Source organism: Enhydra lutris, unplaced genomic scaffold (assembly GCF_002288905.1).
Source record: "Enhydra lutris kenyoni isolate GAN:26980312 unplaced genomic scaffold, ASM228890v2 scaffoldscaffold7, whole genome shotgun sequence".
Lineage (NCBI taxonomy): Eukaryota > Metazoa > Chordata > Mammalia > Carnivora > Mustelidae > Enhydra > Enhydra lutris.
Genome location: NW_019154091.1, coordinates 5722967 through 5747198, shown reverse-complemented (window position 1 = coordinate 5747198; position 24232 = coordinate 5722967). Strand labels below are relative to the sequence as shown.

General features: G+C 42.7%; 1 protein-coding gene across 13 annotated transcripts in view; it reads right to left on the bottom strand.

Moving 5' to 3' along the window:
• The window catches only part of LOC111141988 (ankyrin repeat and sterile alpha motif domain containing 1B), a 1155119-nt gene that overhangs the window by 58105 nt on the left and 1072782 nt on the right, over positions 1-24232 (bottom strand). For 3 of the 13 annotated variants that reach the window (XM_022494892.1, XM_022494893.1, XM_022494894.1), the window contains exons 18-19: positions 23075-23182; positions 20766-20945 (exon numbers count right to left, since the gene is read on the bottom strand). The exons of 2 other annotated variants lie outside the window; for them this stretch is intronic. In XM_022494892.1, coding sequence (XP_022350600.1) covers positions 20766-20945; positions 23075-23182 — 288 coding nt within the window. Of the gene's footprint in view, positions 1-1549; positions 1625-20765; positions 20946-23074; positions 23183-24232 lie in introns of all 13 variants that reach the window. 8 more of the 13 variants (XM_022494890.1, XM_022494896.1, XM_022494891.1 and 5 more) reach the window with 5 other exon arrangements.

Below are 24232 nucleotides of genomic sequence, written 5' to 3'. Positions count from 1 at the left end.
GTATTTTTCAAGTCTTGTATTCTGAATTTTTTTTTAATTAGGATTTAATTGATTTTTTTAAAAATAGTAGCTTTTAAATCTTTTCTACTAGGAACTGTTTCCACCTACCTGCTTATAAATTTAGATCTGAATATTAACAAATATTCTCTATTTCTCTAGAACACTTAATGAAAAACGAAAATGATCTTAAATGACGATTGTTAGGTTAAGGCTTCACTTTGAAGGATTCTGACAAATATCGATCAGAGATGAGCTACCCAAACATCCATAAGGTACAGGTGAAAACATTTATTTTCTGTTATCTCTGAGGCTTTGAAGAAATGTTCCCGAGAGCTGAACGCTTATAAATATGTAGACATGGGTTTGGATGTGAATGTAAGGAAGGGCCTCCTACAAACATTCACACACACACACACGGAAGCAGGAGGCTGCAGCAGGTCTTTTGAAAATCTTCCAGAATCAAGAGTGCTAGTTTGGTCAAATGCAGCTGGTTATACTAAATTTGTTCCTTTGGATGATAAAGAGCAGAGATGGCCACTTCTCAACATGAAAAAGCACTGGTTAGCATTTATGGGTTCAGGAGGGACTGCTGGGTCACTGGAGCATCGGTACCAGGCAACGTACAGACCCCATGAGCCCAAGAGCCAGAAGTCCCATGCACGGGGAGGGGTGTGCCTAGCGTGGCACCCCAAAGGGAGGCCCTGCACATGCCACCCTGAGAGCTCTGTTTAGTGATTCTCAACCAAATGTCTTAACCTCTCGGACAGCAGGCTATCCGATGCGAAAAATTTAACAGGATATGAAAATAAGACTGTATTTTAAAATTCAAAACCGAAAAGACCAAATGTTAAAATGTCTATTTCCCAAACAAAACTGCTTTTTTTTTTTTTAAAGTATGCAGAGGTAAGCTGTGAATATTTGAATATCATGCAGCTCAGAGTAAAATGGGTCACGATTTCCCACACATTCCAAAGATCAATTCAGGATTGTCCGATGGAAAAAGGCTGAGAACCACTTTGTAGCTCTAACAGTGTCTCTCCTGGCCAAAGTACTCCCACGCTTGCATAAATGTATACAGAATATCATGCAAATCAGACTCAAATATTTCTCACAACTGAAGCACATGAACCTTTGAGAACTTTTGGACACAATGGATTGACTAGCCCATGGACATGGGGAAGTACGAGATGCGGAAGACTAACACTGATATATACGTGTGTGTGTGTGTATATATATCAATTTACCCTTTTCCTTCTTCCTGTAAAAGCAAGTTAACACAGACACCTGGGATGAAAGCCAAAACTCACATGGGACAGATTTTAACTGCAGACTTTAAAAACCAGGTATGTTTCTCATTTTAGGACAATGTTTGCACATCAACTGGTCACAAGGCACAGTGAATGAGGTATCAGAGACAAGCTCTCAGGAGTCGTGAGACAGCACAGAGTGTCTGCATTGCCAGGACACAGTACCTGCAGCTACTGACAACACTTTGCAACACATTACACAGTGCAAGTTCAGGAAAGAAAATAACCGTTTGTAACCTTACATTATGAACCTGATGGATGGCTGAGAAAGGAAATCCAGCGTTCTGATTCGTCCATATCTCACAGACAGACGACTGCTGATATAAACAGAAAACTATCTCATCTTGTCAATATTTAGAACATGGCAGCTACCAAGGTAGCATCAAGGAAGGGAAGGAGGAAAATAATAAAAAGCAAAGAATCACATTTCTTACACACACACACACACACACACACACACACACACTCAAAAAATGTTTTAGGTTGCCCAGGTTTAATAATTGGCTTCCAACATATTCTTTTGCTTAAAAGCATTTTGGGTTGGCTGGGAAAGAAAAAAGACCATTTAGGCATTAGTTTTATATCAAGGGAGATTACCAGTAAGTTCACATCTTGGAAAAAGCAAATTGTGTTTTACATTTGCCAAAGACAACGGAAATACCTTCCCTTTTCACATAATTCATTTCAGAGGATAAATATTTTCACGGAGTTCAAGAAAGATGGGAAAAAGCCTTTAGAGCAGAATAAATATTTTTGTTTTCTTATCTTCAATGACCAAAAGCAAACAATGCAGTAAAATGACTTTCCTGACTCAGTCATTGCTCCATTTAATAAACCTAGAAGATCCTTCTCCCTCTAGAGTTCTCAAGGGCGGTTGACAAGGGAGAGGGGGAAGCATCAGCTGGCCACTCAGCAGTGGAGGGGCGTGGTGGGGGAGCAGGATACTAGGAGGAAGGATACTAGGCAGGGAGGGGTTGGGGTCAGGAAGCCACGGTCTGTTACTGAAGCAGACACTTTGGGGAACAGCAGTAGGGAGCCTACAATGAGTCAGCTCCATCATTCCGACTCTCCACCACACCATTAACAAGGTAAGAATTAACAATTATTAAAAGGCAATCATGTTTTCTTGTTTAGAACCAAATGCCAAGCTAGGCCCTCCTCCCGGGAGTTACAGCAGAAACCACCAAATAAACCGAAGAGGCTCCTGGCTTGATCTTTACAGAGTTCTTTTCCTGAATTCCATCATTCTAAAAGACACCATGAAATTGAATCACAGAAAATGGCAGCATGCCTAAACTTACTCAGTAAGCACTGTGAACATCCCCAGAATTCACAAGTAGGCCGTACAAAGATCATGCCGGAAGGAGATAAGAACATAACCACAATATGGTTTAGAAGCCCAGTAAAGAACAATCGCATCAGCAAATGAATTATGGAAAAGAAACTTATCCCTGGCTAAATGTTATCCCTACCTTCACCCTCCCAGAAATGCTCACCAGAAACTTAACATCTCTCTGTCCAGTGACAGTGGCATCCCCCCCCCACCCCCGCCCCAGACATCTTTGCTTTCCATCTCTTCTGTCATCTGGATGGCTTGCTGGGGACAGATTGTTAGGTAATTGGCATCCCGTTAAGGAAATAAGATCCCTGGGGTCTGACCGAAGGCAAATGCAACCACCTCCCACTTAAACTGGCTCTGCTACTCAGCTCCATCTCTAGACTTCCTGGTATTCTCTCCACAGGGAATCTTCCTCTTCCTACCTTTCAAAAATTCAATCTCTAGCAGGTTAAGTCTTGTGCCCATTAAATCCCCAGCCACATCCACAATAGCTGGCATCTGATTTAAATATATGAACTCCAGGGGCGCCTGGGTGGCTCAGTGGGTTAAAGCCTCTGCCTTCAGCTCAGGTCATGATCCCAGAGTCCTGGGATCGAGCCCCGCATCAGGCTCTCTGCTCAGCAGGGAGCCTGCTTCCCTTCCTCTCTCTCTGCCTGTCTCTCTGCCTACTTGTGATCTCTGTCAAATAAATAAATAAAAAATTTTAAAAAAATATATATGAACTCCATGCTTTGGTGGGATTACCATCTTAACTGGCACAAATGGGCATGCAGCGGGAGGATACCCCTCACCTTCTCAGTACTCTCATCCACATTTCTGAGCTCATTGTTTCACAACTTTCACAGACTTAAAAAAAAAAAAAGTAGTTATTCACCTGAGAGGTTAGAGAGACAAGAGAGAGGGAGAGTGGGTGGGTGGGTGGGGGGGTGTTTGCAGCGGGAAAGGGAGAGAAAATCTCAAGCAGATTCCCCACTGAGTGCGGAGCCCAATGTGGGTCTCAATCTCACCAGCCTGAGATCATGACCTGAGCCAAAAAGCAAGAGTCGGCTGTTTAAGCGACTGAGATACCTAGGAACCCCAACTTCCACAGACTTTTAATGCTAGAATTAACTAACCCAGGAACCACTTGTCATTTGACAGATGAAGACACTGACATTCAGAAGTGGCTTGCTCAGGTGACACAGGGGAGTGTCACAACATGTCAGTCTGGGATGGCTGGGAAGGAGTGCCAGCCCGGTCTCCCCTCCCTGATGGGCACCACACCACTTGACAGTTGGGGCAGACCCCATAATTTTCTGGTCACTTTGAGTCACTAAGAATCCATTTTGTAAAAAACAAACCCAATATCACCTGATTTAGACCTTGCTTTTCCTCACCACAGGTCAGGCTTGAGACTTAAAAAACCCATGGAGGGGGCGCCTGGGTGGCTCAGTGGGTTAAAGCCTCTGCCTTCGGCTCAGGTCATGATCTCAGGGTCCTGGGATCGAGCCCCGCATTGGGCTCTCTGCTCTGGGAGGAGCCTGCTTCCCTCTCTCTCTGCCTGCCTCTCTGCCTACTTGTGATCTCTCTCTGTCAAATAAGTAAATAAAATCTTTAAAAAAAAAAAAAAAAAAAAAACCCATGGAGGCTTGATTTGTACTTGGTCCTCTCCCTCCTTCTTCCACTAGGAGTAGGGAGGAGTGGGGTGGTATGGTCAATTGTGGATACCCCCCACCCCAAGCTCTACCTCCTTCATGCCCTTTGTTGGGGAGGGGAGTACTGGAGAAGGACGAGGGCCTCTTTTCTTATTCAGTTATGGCTGAATTCTATGACGGCTTGTACTGCTTCTCAGAATAATGCTAATATGGCCTCTGATGTCCTCTTGTAGCAGGTGTAATCATCCCGTCCTACACAGGTTCTACTGTGTTTCTGTGTAAGATCTTTGGAGGCCTCTTCTGGGGAAGGAGATGGGGTCCCCACTGCACGATTCCTGATGTGAAAAATATGTCTCCAGCTTGAGTTCTTCCAAACTCTACTCAGCCCTCCTAGCGCCCATGCTCACCCACTGGATAGGACACAGGAGAGAGGGTATAAGCCAGCCTCCTCCTGGCGCGCCCACCCGCATCACACATACATACGGCCTGGCCGTGTAGGGCAGGCTGCTCTGTGACCACTCCCCTCTCTGCTGGACATGACCCTCCAGTTCTCTCTTCTTCAGCTCAAGTTGGTGCATCTGCCCATTAGAAGTCCGACTGTGGAATGAGATGCCGGTTTCCTCTTCTGGCAGTTTCCCCCACTCTGCATGGGCCTTCCTCTTAGAGATCTTCCCACCAGGCTCTGAGTGCATGGGGACACCTGTCTCCTCCTGTGCCCTCTCCTCAGTGGCTTAGGTCTCTGTCCTTCCCCAACACCAATCTTCTGCCTATTCACACAGGCAGCTGACGGTGACTGGGCTCACCACCTCCTGGTCAATCATGAAGAGGGTAGCTGTCTCCATTATGGGCAACTTTCTCTTGAGAATGTTCAGTACTTAGTTCCTACAGGAAATTTCCCACTTAATGTCTTATTACATGAGTATTATCTTCCAACGGTCAGAGAAAGTTACCAGAGAGTTAGGAAGGGAAGAGAGGGTCTCATGCATCACTTAGTTTATTTTTTTAAATTCACATAAAATTTTTTCTCAATGAAGAAAAAAACTCTACCACTGGTCACATACACTGAACAGAGTTTGTATGTGGCTTTTATACATTTGAAAGATGTTATAATAATTATTTTCATTTATGAGCTACGTCTTATAAAAAAGTAAAACTTCTATAAGTTCCAACAATTAACTGACTCAATACAAAGGGTAAAAAGTCAGATTTTTTAAAAAGAGTTGGGAAAAAAAGGCAGTTAATTGTGTTTTAGTTGTGGAGGTCGCTGAAGAAAATGCTGATACATTTCAGATATCACAGTAATTCTCCTGGCAATAAATAATTTATCAGGCTCAAAGAGCAGTTACTCTAGGTAGATTAGCTGTAACTGGCGTCTTCATAAGATAAAATGTCTCTTCTTCTAGACACATGGTTATTAGACTGAGTTTTGGAATGAGGCTTTTTTTTTAATGCAAAAGAGTTTCCATCACAGATTTTCATTATATTTATGAAGATAATATTTCACAGTACAACTTGTATTGAAGTGCTGAGTTCTGAATGGTTCTGGGAAAGAAAAAATTGGTGATTTCACTGGGAACCCATATTCCTAGAACAGCAGTGATTTAAATCTAAGTTTTAATTGAGCTTTAGAGTGTCTTCATCTGTAAATAATAATAATAGTACTTGACCTATTTATTTTGCCAGGTTGTTCTGCAGCTCATGGTAAGCTGCATGAGAGAGGGAATTTTTTTAAAGCTAAATTTCTAGCACCTAGAACACAGAAGGCCGTCAAGCGTGTTTACCAAATCACTGGAACTGTAGAATGTGTTCAGAGTTTCTTGACAAAGAGTAAAGCAGGACTGGAACATTAATTACTACTATTCATTATCATTTGTAGTTGGTTCGTCTTCTCGCCACTTGGGCTTTTTTAGTCAATGACATCACTGCTGACACATTTCTGGTGAATGCACCAGAAATGAACCTTGAAGAGTTCTTGTTAGAATGGTTCTCATTTTTCCTGATACAGGCTGACACAGGGTTTCTCACTTTGTTGAAGGGAGAAGGAATATTTGTAATTAGTATACCTATGCATTAAAGGCCTGCTTGTACTGAGCTTGGAAACAATTCTATAAAAGGATGTTAAACATCCCTCTGCAAGTTTCATTTGCTTATTTCTCAGGCCAACTTAGTTTACCTCAACCTGAATTACCATGAAATCCAAATAAATGGGGATTAAGGAAAGATAGAGTAGTCTTATAACTGAGATATAGTCAATAATTGAATGTGGATTTCTTTGATGAAGCAAAGGCATATTACGTTATGTTTCTCCTGGCTCTGGAAATGTTTTCTTAAAATACAACACATGTCTCATTCTTGTCACCATCATGTACCTCAGGTTACCAGGAATTTAGTTCAGAAAATACAACACATCTGCATTCCAATCTAATGACAAAATGTAAAGCGTAGTACTTATCTTCAAGGTTTTCTTCCTGAAGGAAGGCTTTTTGTCTACTCAACTGGTAGCAGTCCAGTAGTTTATGACATATTCTCTCTTCTTACTCATCCATTTCCCCCTCTTTGCTGGAGCATTCTCAAACAGTGCTATAACATCTTCTAATAAAAGCAAACAGACTCCTTCCCTTGACCCAATATCCTTCTTGAGCTCCTATTCAATTTCTGTTCTTCTTTAAGAAGTAAAATGCCCCAAGAGGTGCCTGTGTTTTCTCCATGTTCCCTTTTCCTGTCCTCACTCGAGCCCATTCTACAGAAACCGTTTTTCTCTATACCCTCCACTCTGCCAAATCTGACACTTCATTTTCCTTGACACCTGACACTTGATCACTCCTTCCATTTCTTGGCCTCCTTTGCTGGTTTCTGTAAGTGGTCATCTTCCCATCCCTGGAGCATCAGTTCTTGATCCTTTGCCTTCTCTGGCTACACTAGGTGGTGTTATCCAGTCCTGACTCTCACATTCGCATCTCCAGTCTAGACCTCTCCGCTGAGCTCCACACTCGGATACCCAGCTGTCCTCCTGATGCTGCTCTACTTTGATGATTAACAGCCATCTTAACCGTAAAGTAAATGCCCAAACCGAGCTCCTATTTACCTCACCTTCTCCATAATCCTTGTCTCAGCAAACAGCAACCCCCTTCTTCCAGTTGGAGCCATAGCCCTTTTGCTCACATTTCTCATCCAGTCTAGCACCAAATCCTGTGGAATCTACTTCTAAAGTCTTCTCACCCTCCTATCACTGCCTGGTCCAAGCCACTACCTTTTCTCACTTGGATTATTCCATTAGCTTGCAAACTGGTCTTGTTGCTTTCATCCTCATCCCCTTAGTGCTTTTTCTCAATACAACAGCCAACATGATCTGTTTGAAATGAAAGCTGCATCATGGCACTCTGCTCCACTGAACTCACAGGAAGATCCACAGTCCTAATGAGGATGGCCTTTGAGCATCTCCATCTGCCAGCACCCAGCCCTGGCCTCATCTCTCTGTCCGCCTCTCCTACTCTTCTTCTTGTTTACTTGGTTCTGGATAGCAGTGCACATTCCCGCTTCAAGCCTCTGCATTTGTCTCCCCTTCTGCCTGAAATGCTCTTCCACCAGCTACTGCGGGACTAGCTCCCCCATTTCTTGCAGGATCTATTCCAATGTCACCTTCTCAGAGAAGCCTTCCCTGAGCATCCAGCATATTATGTCCACATTCAGTCTGTATTGTCCACATTGTAAAAGGATTATTCTTTCAAGCAGAAATTGAACATTCAAAAAAAGTTTAGAGTATTGGAATCTGTCTACCTGGCACCATGACATGATTCCAAGAGAGTTACTGCAACTTTTGAGCACAAGGCGTGGGTCACAAAGTGACTGTCTATGGAATGCACATTGTTATGGACACAATCCCTTTTCCACCATCAGGACCAGCAGTAAACTGGGATTCAGAGGCTGATGAGGTTCATGGTGGGTCTTGGAAGGGAGCAAGCTGACAAGAGCTCCATTGACTCACCAACACCAATTAGGCTCTGAAAACCTTCCAGGAGTCTGCCAACACTGTGTAGGCTAGTTTAATAAAGAAATGTGTATGAATAGAGCCCTCCGGTCAGATTCTACCAGAGATGAAATTTTCTGCCTTGTTCTAGCCCTGGAAAAAATTGTCTTTTTCTCTGTTTCTCCCTTATATTTGTCGTGATTCTTTCACACTTCGGGGTGTTTGAAAATTGACCAGAAAGAATCCGACAAGAAATAGGAAAGGTTCAGGGTGAGAGCTAAAGGTATAATGAAGTCCATGCCTTCTCTTGGGTGACAGCGCTTCTAAAATAAAACAAAAACAAACTTGAAGAGTGAACAAAACAGCTTCAAAGGCAAAAGAAGAAAGGGCACCCTAACAAAAGAAGGCTTGGTCAGCAGCCAGTGGACTCAGCAGCTCCTTGAGCAGAGACTAAAATGAGATCTGTCAAAAAGATGGAGTCAAAGAGACTCGGGCAAGGATTAATGCACCCCAGACCTCTGCATCTTTTCTTCCAGCAGCGACAGCCCCACAGCCTATGGGGCTTCCACGGGCACTAACGGAAACGCTGCCTGGAAATCAGAAAATCAAAACCCTTGGTTTCTCCTGAGTTGCCCAGGGGCCGTGGGCCAGCCTCAGATCACTTCCATCTCCCTGACATGGATTCAGTAATGACCCTCCACTCCCCTCCTGTGAGCTATGCGATTCGAACACAGCCCTCAAACGACTGTATGGGATTCTTCTTTTCAACTACACTCGAATGTCTCAAGTTCAGGGTTTTTAAAGTTTTGTTTAAATTTCTATGTATTTATATGTTTGCCACTGACCCTTTTCAAAAAAAAAATATTTCAGGCCCACTATTTCATTTGCAGGGAATGCTGGACTCAAGAAAATGCTGTTTCCCATCATTTCTCCACCTCCCCGAAGAGCAGTCCTATCAAACCTTCGTGATCGTGACCTTCCCCTGGAAGTGAAATGTCAGGCCATTCTCTCTGGGCTCTCTCTGGGTGACCCACTGTGGCTGGCATCAGCATTCATCAATCTGGCAAAAGTGGGAAGAACTAAATACCACTTCTGGTCCCATCCTAAGTCCATCGGCATGATACAGATTTGGGTGATAAATTCCTGTTGCTTGCCCAAATTTACAGGTTTCTCTCTTTCCCTCCCTCCCTCCCTCCTTCCTCCCTACCGTTCCTGTTAACAGATTCTAGTGCTGACAGCACATAAAATAAGCCCTCAGCTACCAAAGTAGGAAAGAACGTACAGGCGAGGTGATTTCTGTTATTCATTTGCAGAGATCATATATAGCCTGCATTCCCTAATATGACAGTTGTAGCCCTAAATGACAATACACAATTATTTATGAGATCTCTTCAGAAAAGCGAAAGCAGAGAGAAAAAAGAACACTGTGCAATCCAGGTCGCAATGTAGAGCTCCCCAGTTTCTCTGCATGTTGCAAGGATCTGTAGTCAATCGGGATCATGCTACTTATTGCAATATCGGCTGTTTTACTGGTTCTACCTCCAACTTTGGATGCCACCGTTACTAGTGCATTTTTCAGAACAACTAAGAAGCAGAAATATTAATAACTCATTCAGAAAAGCAGTGATCAGCTTTTTTTTTTATCATAACATGGATTGCTGCGAAGAAACCGGCTTTTGCAGAGTAATACTGTTCTTTGCCTGTAACATCTTTTTTTTTTTAATTTAAATTTTATTATTTTTTTTAAACATATATTTTTATCCCCAGGGGTACAGGTCTGTGAATCGCCAGGTTTACACACTTCACAGCACTCACCATAGCACATACCCTCCCCAATGTCCATAACCCCACCCCCCTCTCCCAACCCCCCTCCCCCCATCAACCCTCAGTTTGTTTTGTGAGATTAAGAGTCACTTATGTAACATCTTTTTTATACATTATGTTCCTTTCTTGCAAACTGAGGCTGTCATTTTCTTTATTTAAGCCCATTTTTTAGCTAGACATTCAACACTGTTTCCTGCCTCTGGTCAAAAGAGAGGTATTGGACAAGGCCATTCATTCACCGACGTTGAGACCCCACAACTTCTCCATGTTATTCATGTGGAAAATATGGAAAAATGAGGTCTAGTTGAGTGATGATCTTACATGATGCTGACCTAAGAGGTCTCTGGTAGAAGACTGCAGTTTTTTCCTCGGTTCTGTCTGTTCAACACTGAAATCACCGCATTGGGGAAATTACTTGAAAGGCATCCTTGTTTGAAGTAAGCGTTTTAAATTAGCACATGTCATATTTGGGGAGGATCACTGATACACTGAGTGTTGGCCAAGCTTTAACAAGACATTGATGGCCTAGGATTATTGGGCAAACAACTGGATAAAACTTTATTCTGGAAAGGAATAATGTAAATGTAAAATCCTGCATTAAGGTTAAACACACACACACACACACACACACACACACACACACACACACCCCAAGGCTGAGGGCTGAGGTTGGAGGCATGGCTCATGGCCATTGGTAAAAGCTGGGACATTTTCATGAAGAAAAGCAGAGTAGGAGTTAACAGATGTTACGGAGGTCAAACATGAACATCAACAAAGCAGATGTGCCCGGAGCTGGGGATTCAGGATGCTGTGGGGTGTACATCCCACTTCTCAGAATGATATTGGCAAGGAGCCGCATATGATGAACAGAGTAAGGGGAAGACATCAAATTCTCTTTAGTGTTAAAGAACTGTTCTCAGCAAAACGGAGCAGACTTATTCTTCAATTTTTCTAAGCTAAGTATGTAATAGATATAGGAAGGCTTATTTCAATTCAACGTAAGGCAAAAGTTCTACAAGAATTTTTCCAGAGCGATGGGACTGTTTCACAAAGTCAGGGTCACCTTCCCAGGGACGAGGGTAGGCAGAAACTTGTAGCTGTCCATTTGGGATGTATTAGGAACAGTCCTGCATTATGTCACAGGACTAGATATATTTTCCAGCCCGTTCCCATCCTAAGATTCTCTGCTTTTCTTTAGCAGAAGCACAGAAGAATCTTCTGGTCATTAACACAAGTTACTGCAAATCTTTGTGATGCTGCATTCAAACCTCATTGGAAATCCCTACAGAAAAGGGGTTGCGCCATTTCATAATTGTTTACATGAAGCAATTGTTTGCTACTCCTGATTTGTAAAGAATAAGAAAACAGATGTCAAGAGTGAAGGATTTTCTTGACAAAGTTTATCCATGCTATCTTGGAGGTTCAATTCTTTACTAATCTTGCATTTTCCTAAAACGTTAGATAGTATTAATAGGATCTGTCACAGGACTCAAAACATTGCACTAGAGACATCTGGGGTTCTAGAACTTACAGAATGTGTCATGTCTGCTGAAACCCAGTTTGGAGAGAGTGCAGGTGTTTATCAACACGGTGGTCAAAGCTCAGGTGGGAAGCTTGACTGCCTGGGTCTAAATCCTGCCTCTACTTACAATCGGTGTGGCCTTGGGTAAGCAACATAAACTCTCCATGCTTTGGGAGTTGTATTAATTATACATTATAAGTTGTATTATAAGTTGTATGAATCATTACTGCCTCTGACAATAATGGCATTCAGTTAACTTACCAGATCTACTAGGCAGGGGCTGTTCCAGATAGTTCTTCTAAAAGATTTGAGACCATCCCAATTTGTGTCTAATCTGGGGATCCTAGAAAACTGTGGCTTTGTGGTGCCTATAACCTTGTGTAAAGTAATCTGGTCAACAAGTATTTACAGAGTGCTCAGTACAAGAAATTTTAAAATGATGAAGGAAGAGTCAGGCCTTGCTACTACATAGCCAACATACACTTCACTGTAGGAGAAAAAAAAGTTTAATTATAAAAGATAATGATAGAATTCAATATATGCTAACTCATCAAGTATTTGAAAGTATTTAAATAAGGGTATCATCCATAAATCCTTTCCAAAGAGCTCCAGTGTTAACTGGGTTATGACACAGATAGAAACTTCTTGGAGTATTCAAACTCCTAAGAACTATTGTTTCTATACCAGTGGAGAGATATCAGTTTGGGCTTAGGAGCTGGAAAATAGAAGTAGTTTTGTAAAACACAGTTAGGTATTATGAGCTTTACTCCACAGTACATTTATTCCCAGTTGTTAGATGAAAAAGCATACTGTAGAAGTTTTCTCAAAATAATGATACTTTCTGATAAAACAACCCAAACATATAGCTTTAGAATTTGTAAAATAGCTTTGACAACTACTCCTTTACTTGTGCCTCACAAAAAATAATGTGAGGTAGGCATTCATTTCATTTTAGGAAGAGAAAACTAAGATTCTGAATGGCTAAAAGGTTTGCTCAAGTTTATAGAGGTAAGAGATACCAGAGATGGGATTCTTAACCCTGATCTCATGGCTTCAGGTCCGATATTTTTAAAAAGCTCATCAAATTATAAATATGAACCACTGAAATCAGTACTCATGTGATATGACAATTTTCTATCAGACATTCTCAGAATGTTAGAGCGGATTTGTTCAGGGGCCCACTTTTGCTATTTCTGCTGCATTCCCATCCCTGGTCATGGCACTCTGATGGTCCCTGGGAGGGGCTCCCTTCCCACCCTTCAGTCTGTGTGGTGCACCAGGAGGGAGCTAAAACCCCTTTCAGACACATGACCTGTGCCTGGCTAATCAAATCGCACGTGTGCGTACACACACACACACACACACACACACACACTACACAGTACACACACAACCTCCTTTGTAATTCGCTCTGGACAGGTAAGTGATCCAAAACAGACTGATCTGAACAAATGGGACTCGATCCTGGACTTTAAGGGGAGCGGTTGGAAAAATAAGGCCTCTTTCTTATAGTTTTAAGTTAAGTAGAAACTGGATTTGAAACTCCCTCATAATAGAGAAGGCCTGTTTGGGAGAAGAGCCAACCCAGAAGGGAGCAGAGCTGAGACATGAAGAGCCAAAGAGCAAGACATCACAGGAGCACCGGGACCCAGGCCCACCTGAACTTTGCAGTGAAATGACTCGAACACACGCCCTTTTTAACTTAAGACACCCTGAGGCGGATTTTTGTTACTTGCATGTATCTAGAAGAGTCCCTACTGGTATTTGACTTCAGTCATCTACAAATGGGATTAACTGAGAGAGGACTGCTTAATCAGCCCTATTTCCTCTAGACATGAGCCCCCTCCCTTTTTTTAACATTTGAAAAAGAAAAGGAAGAGGGAGAAGGGGAATAAGAGAATTCTCCTACCCTTGAAAATTTATCAAGGTCAGATTACAACAACCAAAACTCTGACCTGCGGACCCAAGAACTGGACTGGATATAATGAGAAACATTCCAAAGATTTAACAAGTGGAAAAATAGCCTAGTGGGCCTCTTTGTGAATAAGCTACTCACTGTCAGCAAGCCTAAGGCGCCACTAAATATCACAAGGTCAATTCCACCGAAATAGGGTTTTTATATAGTGTCAAATTTCTTATTTATTCAGTTGAAAATAGGATGTTTTATACTGATTTTTTTTTTTTTTTAATCCATGGTCTGTTTCTAATGGGGAACATTCACTTTGGTTAAGTACCAGGACACTGAGAGAAGCTGGAGACATCAAAGCTTCTCCAGCAAAAATCAATGGAGGTGTTAGGTCTGACTGGCATGTGTCAGAACAAACTCCTGGTCATCTAATTTGCCTCACTGATGGACTTGACAGAGAATGAAAGAATCCAGACTTGTAAGATGAGCATCAAAACCTAAAAAAGAATCCCTCTGAGTGATTCTCCTACTTCTTCCCATGATTTTTTTTTTTAAAACCTGATGCACGGGATAGATAGTGACACTTCAAAGTTTCCCAAAAGACACTTAATCACACTGGAATTTCCCTCTGCAAAGTTGTCACAGGGAAAGAGCAGTGTATATTTTGAGAAGAGGCAATTAACCGTCCACATTAATAAACGAAGTGTACACACATCAGGTTTAAATTCCAACTACGAAAGCAACGTTTCCCACTTCTGCTTGGTGCAATGCCTTTGGGAATCAATGGCTGGTGGTCCAGAGCTCTTGGCTTGAATCGGGGCACAGTTCTCATCAACATCCCATGTTATCTCTGAAACTGGTGCGTCAGCTTGTCAGTCCGACAGGCTGTCAGATCAGAAGCTCCTGACGGAAGAGCTTACTGAGTTTATTCTGAACCTTCTTTTTTGGTTTTATATTATCTGTCTGCGCTTGAGTATTAGGGGTCGCTCTTGAAACCTTCATGGAAGAAACTTCTGAAGTCATGGACAGGCTGAGTCTTTCTGAGTAGTGGCTAGGCAATAACGGTCTAAACTAAAAACTAGCCATTAACTTACGAGCATTTTTTAAAAATCCGATGTTAACACAGTAACAAGAAACCTTGTAAGCTGGGGGCGAAAAATCGCTTCTGTAAAATATTGTTCCTTGAGCACAGTTGTGCTATTTTCTGGAGGCTGATTCTGTAAACTCCCATAATGCCAGAGCAGTGGGTAAAATTTCTACAAACAAGACTTTCTCTCCCAGGCGAAATATGAAAAAGAACAAATTACCATCTTCCTTCTTGCCCAAAGACGGCTAAGCATTTGCCTCACGGCTTGGGATAGCCATGCCTCTCTAGCCAATTTTGTGGGCTGTATAATTCAAGCAAGTTGTAAATTTCACTTAAGGAAAAAGTAGTCCCTCTTTCTCACTTAATGTTTTACGAGACCACGTTAAAATAGTAATAACATGCCATTACTCTAAATTTGCTACATACTTTTTTTTAAAGTTTTTATTTAAATTCCACTAGTTAACATATTAGTTTCAGATGTGCAATGTAGCAAATGGACGTGTCTATACATCTCCTGATGCTCCTCGCAAGGGGAGGGGTGTGAGGGGATGCGTTAAACAGGTGATGGGGACTAAGGAGTTCTACATACTTTTGTAGCCTGAATTGGTAGAGACTTATTCCACCTATCCTCTGCCTCTCCTGGCTTTGTGATCACTGCACAGACTCCCTTCCCCATCATGAGAGAGGCTTCTTGGCAGCCTTTAAATTTATGCGACTAAAATAATAAGGAGCAAAATTCCAATTCCATCGTCCATATGTATTCGAAGCACGGTGAACAGTGGAACAAAAAGACGGTCTATACAGAATGCTACAACCATCTGAGTGAGCACTTACTTTTCTAATATCTTTGGCATTCACCGGCCCCGTGATGAACCCCATGATTGAATTAGGGACTGACAGGTGATATATACCTCAAGTGAGAGTCATATCATCTACGTACTAACACAGTGACTTACAGGTTAGAATATGCTTTCGCATGAATCATCTTATCTGATACACACAAATCCCAGAGGCAGGCTTTATCCACATTTTAAACAAAGCTGAAGTTCAGAGAAACCACATGATTTGGTACAGGTTGCACAGCCAGAAAGAAACCAAATCAGAACTCCAACGGAAGAAGCTGCTAAGGAAACAGCTTCCCGTGGTTGCAGAAAAAAAGGACTTCTCTGGATGCACCATAAGCTCCATACCTCTGGGCGAAGCTTTCGAAAACATGGGGGAAGGGCAGAGTTCTACCAAGATGTGCAGAGGGGTCTGCACTAAAAGGCTCAACAAATAATCGTTATAGTTGTGCATTAAAGGGTTTTATGATGATACATAAAAAAGCTGATTCAGTAAGTTTCCATTAAACTACTAGTGATTTTATCCTTGTTCTGTTTGCTGTGCCTCCACAGGTGTAATCTAATTTAGAGTAGGGGAAATCTGTATTTGTTGAACTGTTATTAAAATGTTTTATATCGGGGTGTCTGGGTGGCTCAGTGGGTCAGGGCCTCTGCCTTCGGCTCGGGTCGCGATCCCAGGGTCCTGAGATCGAGCCCCACATGGGGCTCTCTGCTCTGCAGGGAGCCTGCTTCCACCTCTCTCTCTCTCTGCCTGCCTCTCTGCCTACTTGTAATCTCTGTCAAATAAATAAATAAAATCTTAAAAAATAAAATGTTTTATATCACGTAAAAATATTTATATCATTTAAGACACACCACAGGGTATTAGGAGCCATAGAGAAACCAGGCTATGGTCAGGTAGGTGGAGCGTGAGTCCGGGCTCTGCCATACACTAGCCAGGAGGCAAACCCCTTACCGCCCTGGGCTTGCTTGAGTGCACGATGCTCCACGGTGAGGATTAGGTAAGACAGAGCACATGGACTTCCAGGGCAGGGCTTCCATCTGGCCCCGTTTCCATTTCTCCTCTTTTAACAGTATCAAAAGAACAGATCTTTGTAGAACTCATATAATATGTAAAATGCTTTCAAATAAAGAAGTAACGAATCACTTGTACTTATTAAGTAATACTGCTTGGATCAAGAAACATTAGACTTCCGGCTGAATCAACTTTCCACTGACTGAGGAGCAATGCGCACAAAGCCTTCGCAGTGCCTTACATAATCCCCCAGGCAAGTTCTGATTTGATTTCTTTCTGCTTGTGTGACCCGGACCACGCAAGTCATGTGGTTTCCCAGCCTCCTTGTCTTCAAAATGCGGATAATATCTATTTCTCGGGTTTGCGTGCATCAGATAAGGTAACTGTCCCCCAATACCGATACTCTTTTTAGATGAGAGCCTTCCAAACACAAGGACCTCTATGCTGTGGATTTTCCTCATTAATATCAAGCTAAAATTTGTGCAAAGACTTGCATTTCTCTTACTACTTAGGAGACCTTTTTATTTTGTGAAAACAGAAGCAGGTTTCATTTTTCCCTGAGTATTTTTTGTAAATGAAGGCCTTCTATAAATGGTGATAAGTTTCATATCTGGAAACTCTTTTTCCTTTCTCTGTAACTTTGGAGAATATGGTCCCTAAACTTTATTAGCTACGTTATTCTCCTTTATTATTCATTTTAAGGGTATTCTTTTTAAAAATATTAATTTATTTATGAGAAAAAAAGAGAGAGAGCATGGCAGAGGCAGAGGGAGAAGCAGGTTCCCCGCTGAGCAAGAAGCCCAATACAGGACTCGATCCCAGGATCCTGGGATTATAACCTCAGCCAAAGGCAGACACTTAACTGACTGAGCCATCTGGGGACCTAAGAGTATTCTGACTTCTAAAGAACACTCAAGAAAATTTCCAAAGATTGTGAGTCGGCCCTAAATACTGGAAATAGTTGTCTCCCTTCTGATCTATTTTCCGTATTTTCGCTTGCTTTTTCATCTCTACAGAACTCGGACTGAGCAGCTCATCTGCCGTGTGTAACACGCACATGAGTAGTTGTGTGGGATAGATCGTTTGTACTAAAAGGAGATAACAGATGTGAAAGCACTTGAAAATTTAAAAGCTCTGAGTTGTTATTATACAAATGTGAGTGTGACATTCATTTATTAGAGCTATGGCAATGTGGGAGCACCATGGAGCTTCTGAGCTAATGAGTCCAATTTAGAACTGTAGGCTAGAAAACAATGTTTTCAGCATGATGGAAACCCATTGTTTAGGTGTGATTATATCATTACATTCGGTGGGTTAAAAAACGTTCTTAGTACTGAACTCAACTCTGTCTCTCACATATTTCTTTAACATGATTTGATGCCAGAATATTGCTTCTATCTGAATAAAAGCAAACAATAGTCACAGTAGTTAAAATCTTTTGTATTCCAAGACAGTTTTTCATATTGGTTCAAGTTGAACACAAGTAATTAAACATCACCCTAGTGTTACCTTTGAAAATCATTTGCCAATGAACAAATTTAGTAGTGGAGGGGACATTGAATTCACCTCAATTTAACTTTAAGCATTGGTTTTTCCAAGTGAAGGAAAGCGCTTCTACACATTTATTGAGCAGACCTTAAGAAGGCAACATTCTTCTAAAATACTGCCACCACCAAGAACTTAAGGTTTCTGGCCTATGACTAGAATTCCAGATTGCTCTGGTGGGGCCTCTGCTATTTGGAGTAAAGGGGTTTCTTGGAACGTGGATCTGGCCTGGTGATTTTCTATTAATTGCATTTTCCTTTCCTTTAAGTAAGAAAGCCTGAAGATGAACTTCTACTGTCTGGTGGGAAAGAGACAGGCAAGGCAAGCCTTACCCATGCTTCATAAGCCCCTTGGGAGAAAATGTCCAGGGAGGAACCGCAGGGACGGAGCTCCTGGTTGGAAGGCGATGTAACTAGCTCCTTGCTTACTGAAATTTTAATTTCTCATTCAAATCTTTAGGAAGACTCAACGTTATTGGCTAAGGACAACCTCGGGGAAGAATGTGGTCTAGTGTGGATATGACAGGTTGTTAAAAAAGCAAAGGGATTTAAAAAATCATTATAGCAGATGACCAGAAAAGGAAGGATAAGAAAAAGCATTAGTTGAGTGGCTGAGTGGTAGAAAAGTACTTAAATAAAACCGTTCAACAACAAAATCACTGAGTATTTTGTATTTTGACAGGTTAAAGTTTTGAAACTAATTTTTAAAAGGTACACATTCATTTCTCCACTATTTTTGGCATTTCTAGACTAGGAAACATTCTCAAGAGAAACAAATAAAAAACTGCAATTAACCCAACTGAAAGAGTTGCGATCTCAGAATCCTTTTTTCTTGTGGATCAGGTTCCTGCAGTGCCATCTCCTATTTTCTCTGCAGCCAAAGTGCGGTATTTAATGGCAGGATTTCAGAAAGGTCTAATATGCTCCTGGCTGCTGATTGTGCCCTATGTCTACACCAGTCATTCCATCACTGCAGACAGTCCATGAGAGGAAAAGACATAGACCCTCCGTGGTTCACTGTGTCCATCCACCCACTTATCTCCGCCTCTTTCTGTTTCTGGACCTCTCTCACCTGGCCAGATACAAGTTCATTAAACTTTCTCGAGAGTGAGACCACTCTTCAAAGGGATGCCTGCTGACTGGAGTGACAGGAAAAACATCTGGGCTATTCCATACCGGCCCTAGCTTATGAACCTCCCGAAGAAGAGAAAGTTAGGGAACAATCGTGCGAGATTACCCAAGTGTTCACATGCAGGCAGATGGGGAATTAAGTTCCTCTTTGAAAAAACTGTACTCTGTGCAGAAATTTCACAGATTATATGAGGATCTCGGATAGGTGATTCTGTTTTTGAGGCTGGCAGAGTCAACAGTAGCTAATGGTTTTTAATGAAGGATCCTCCTTCACCCAGGGAAGGGAAAGGTTCAGAAAAGACCCAGTTTGTACTAATACATAAAGACAACATGGCTCAAAGTTAAATCAAACCATGTCTCTGAAATGCCGTCACTAGAGAAATTTAACCAGATATGTGATTCACAAATACTAACAAGCAGCAGGAAATATCTGAACAACTTGGGGAAAAAGCTTTCAGATTCTTTAAAAGAACATCAGTGAAAACAGAAATAAGGATTAAAAGCTAATACTTAACAAGAGATAAAGGGAAAATTATTCATTTCTTGTATCTCATGCATTTTCATCTCCCTTCAATAAAAGATTGTCCATAATCCTAACATTGCCATTCCCTGCACAAAGAACCCAGAGAACAATTCAATATTGAGAAAGCCGAAAGGAGTTGCAATATACCAGACCCTCTCTCTCCAGGGCATTTGCAGGCAGAATAGCCATGGTTTCCAGAACATTCTCTCCACATTTTTCTTTCATGAGCAGCAGCACAGAATGTTTACCAAAGGCTTTTCAAAACAGAATCTCACCAAACAGTTGAGAAAAATATTTAACAAGCAAAGCAAAGCAATTACAGTCGAATTTTCACCTCAAGATTCTCATCTTAGGTGTGGGAGGCAGAGAGAAGCCTCTTAACACACCGGTCTGAACCTAGGAGGAGGATGAAAAGAGCTGATTCTGCCAGTTGTTGTCAACAAATTCAAATCTTGAATTCTCAGAGAAACTCTAGAGCTAGCTGCCCCTCTGAATGCATGTTAACAACATGCTCTGCTGTCTGGTTATGGCTGACTCAAGTTTCTGAGCAGTAATCTGAGGGCAGGCTAGACACAGACATCTCTACCAAAACCCTGGAAAGGTCCAAACAGGAAAGGTTTCTTTTTTCGGTTCTTTGTGTCAGGCAGCATCATCACCTTCAACTCCTCAAGGTGACAATATGAGACGGTACTTTTCTGTACAAGCATGTTAGCTTGGAAGGAAATTAACAACATCATGAAGAGCTAATACTTCCCTCCAACTTTGGCTCTGTCATCTAACCGATTTACATTTTATAACCCAGACTTTTATTATTCATTTTCATTATGATTCGATTCTTACATGGTGTGACCCTCTCTGGCCCAAAGACTTTCTGGGTGCAACGAGATCGGACAATTTCTCCCATAAGAATGGAGAGCAAGGGTCTGTGTGTACATTCCATTCCCAGGAAGGTCTGTTTCGGTCTGGTTCAAGCAAGTAAGGAATGAAAGCCATAGCATAAAATGGTAAAATTCCGGCTGGGTGGACAACAGGCACCCGCTCACCGTAAGCCAGTGTTCAATATTAGAATGCATTACTTGATATGGGGGAAGGCAAAAACATCACAGAGGCTTATAACACCTTACCTGGGCCATCTGCCTCTCCAGTTTTGATCGGGGAATATCATCAAAGTAGTTTTCATTTCTTCTCCTCCTTGCATCGCCCTGCATGATAATGTGAGGAACGTCTAGGGAGCCACCAGTGGTGTAAGTGCTTTGGCTAAGTGATGGAGACAACTGAGGAGGAGTGTGATTACCACTGGGATCCTGAATGGAAATACATCATGAAATAAATACCATGTTCTTGTGGCTCACCTTTGCTTTCACAATTGTGAAACACTGACAAGACAAATTGCGGGGGTGGGGAGTCATTTCTGAATCAACTGCCAAGACATAGATGACGTTCCGCCATTTTTTTAATGGCATGATCTAGACAATATTTCCCCCCCCTAAGTATTTTAGGTCAAAAGTTTAAAGGATACTCAGTCAGGCTCTGTTTTCTTGCACCCAGTGCTACGGAGGAGTTCAGGAGAGAAGGCACACGTACGTTGGGCACCCCTGACGATATCGTGTGTGCTATGTTTTAATGCGGACAGAGTGTCCTCACTGTGGTAGACACATGAACAGAGAGCCCCGATGGGACCTAACGGGTCTTGATTCTCCATCAGAGGGTGGTGTGGCAATGGGGCAGGGTAGAGGACACAGCATGGAGACACAGCATGTCACACGCAGACCGCAGAGCAATGCATATAATGACAGAGGATGCGTGTCAACGGCAAAGATGACTCAAGCTGAGGGAAACCAGGCAGAAGGAAGACAAGGGGCGGCAGAAGGCTGGGCTCAAGTGTCTGCAAGTCAGAGGAGGGTTGGATTGTGCTGGGTCTCCAGGCCACTCCTCCCCCAGATGTTCTGGGCCTCCTGTGACAGATTAAGATCCTGCACTTTTTCTAGGGAAATCTCTGTCTTTAGTCTGTTTGTTGTTCTCCTAAATTTCTTCCAGGGAGCCAGAGGGAGAGGTTCAGGAGGGGAAGGAAAGAGAGCAGAATAAGTTGGGGGAGTTGCTCATGTAAAGAGGCATTTTAGGATGTTTACACTGACGGCACCTAAATCTTTCCCTCCTTTCATGTAGCAAAATGAAGGCAAGACAATAATCTCTTTCCAGCCTTATTTCCCCTCTAACTTACTGGAGGCTTCCTTTCCTGGGAAGAAAAATAGGTCCTATTTCTCCTTTCACTGCTCCCAAAGCCCTCAACTAGTCTCCAAATGTCCCAGTGTGTCCCGATTCTCCCAATATGTTCCTTCTGGTTCCTTCCTCCAGCCACCTCTCCTGTGCTCCCTGACATGGTTGTATATCTTCTCCTCCTTTAAAAACGGAATCAGACTCCAAATCTTAGCAGCTCCTCTCCTGCCTGGCCCTCCGCTGTGCTGGTGGTAGCGAGCTGGCTGTTTGCTGAAGCTCACTGGTAAGAGGCTTTCTGCGGCATTGCACGCGTTAGATGGGACTCAGTTCCAATTGTTTCTCCACCTTTTGGCTAAGATCAAGTGTGGGAACTTAGCTCCATCTAAGGGCTGGGCTCCTGCGCACTGTTCTCGATCCCTGCCTCTGCTGCCACGTGCAGGAGAGGGGTCAGAAGCAAGTGCAGGACTAACTGAAGAGAACAGAGCTGGAACTCTCCAAGCAGTCATGGAGATCCTGGCTTTTTGAGGAATTTCTGGAAAGGTCCAATAGGCCTCACAAAACCAGGGCCAGCTGCGGGCTCCTTGCCACTGCCACCTTGCTGGCGATCAACTGTCGTTTTCTTGTTCGCTCTGCTCCTCCCTTCCTGCCTTCCTTCTCCTTCCACTTTAGTTTTCTCTGCCTTCTGTGGGTTCTCTCTCTAGTTTTTCTGTCCCATAATCCCAAAATGTAGCTGAACTCGTTTCTTAAAGTTCTCTAGAGTCTCTATTTTTCATTTTTGAAGTAGGTAAAGCTGACAAGTTTGCACTGCCTAAAAACCAGAAGACCCTAAGGTTAACTTTAAATTGATCCTTCCTTAATTGTGGTCCTCCATTGATTTCTTTTCTGTGGGTTTGAGGAGTTTGACAGAAAACTCATTTCCTCTCACTTGGTGCAGATGGGAGTGTGGGAAGGGAGGAGAGGGAGCGATTCTTTAAAGGTGGTGGTTTGTCAGGTGTGCATCTAAAATCTCAAAAATAGATATTTAACCAATTGAAAAAAACAAATCTCATCTTACAAAATACAATCAAAAGTGAGATTGTTTTTTATATAAATAAGGTAAGCTACATGGAAAACAGCCTGTACTTCCCGATCCATTGTATTGGTCATTTTATTTTATTGCACAAGATCATTTTTGAGGATAAGAGTAGAGAACGAAACGGACCAGCTGGGCACTTACCCTGAGGGTGATGGACCGAGGGGGCTTCTGGGGTGGGTCGTCGTGCAGCCTGTCTCCCAGAGATGCCAAAATACGTTTCCTGTGGCCAATCAAATTGATTTTTAAAACCTGAAACGACATATATTTCGGTTAAATATTTTGTTTGAGAAAAAATATTTTACATGTCCTAAAAGATGGAAGAGTGAAGGGATTTGTGCCGTTACCTCTGCCCCCTGGGAGATGCAGTGTGAAATCAGAGTGGGCCCTCGAGTCTGGAAAGATGGGAATGGCACGGGCAGAGTCCACGGTGGCAGCGGACTGGAGGCAGGAAAAGAGAGCTGACACCGCTCCTTTAGCTCGAGCTGCCCTAGAGCCCCGTTCTCCACTCGGCAACCACAGCGCCTTCCAAAGGATAAGTCGAGTCTTTTCCCTTACCAGCAGAAAACTCTCCAATAGCTTTCTATTGCTCCTGTTTCTTTTTTAAAGATTTTATTTATTTATTTATTTAAGGGAGAGAGAATGAGCACATGTACACAGAGGGAGAGGAAGAAGCAGACTCCTGGCTATGCGGGGAGCCCAATGCAGGGCTCCATCCCAGGACCCGGCATCACACAAGCTGAAGACAGATGCTTAACTGCCTGAGCCACCCAGGCGCCCTTCTATTGCTCTTAAAATAAAATCCGAGTCCTAACCTGGCTCCAAGGCCCAGTAGGCTGGTTGCCCTCTGCCTCTCTTAGGGTCTCTCCATTCAGGATGCTCACACTGGTCTCCTCTGCTCCTTCAACATTCCATACTCATTCTTGCCTCGGGGCTTCTATCCCCTTTGTCCATTTACCTGGGACGTTCCCCTTAAGATTTTCAAATGACACCTTCTAGTCCTTCTGGAGCTCAACTGTTGTCTCCTCATGAAAGCCTTTTTCCTCCTCTCATTAAAAGAACCATGTCCTCAACCCCTGTCCCACTCTACTCTAGGATCCCCTTTTTCTCATTCTCGTAAATGACTTTGTTTACAGGTTCAGTGTGTGTGTATGTATGTGTGTGTGTGCGCGTGTGCCTCAGATCCCCTAGGTAAACCTCCTACAAGCAGGGCCCTGATCTATCTTTATCAGTATGATTCCCCAAATGCCTAAAGCAATGCTTGAAAGAATAGGGGCTCAATGAATATGAGAGAATGAATGT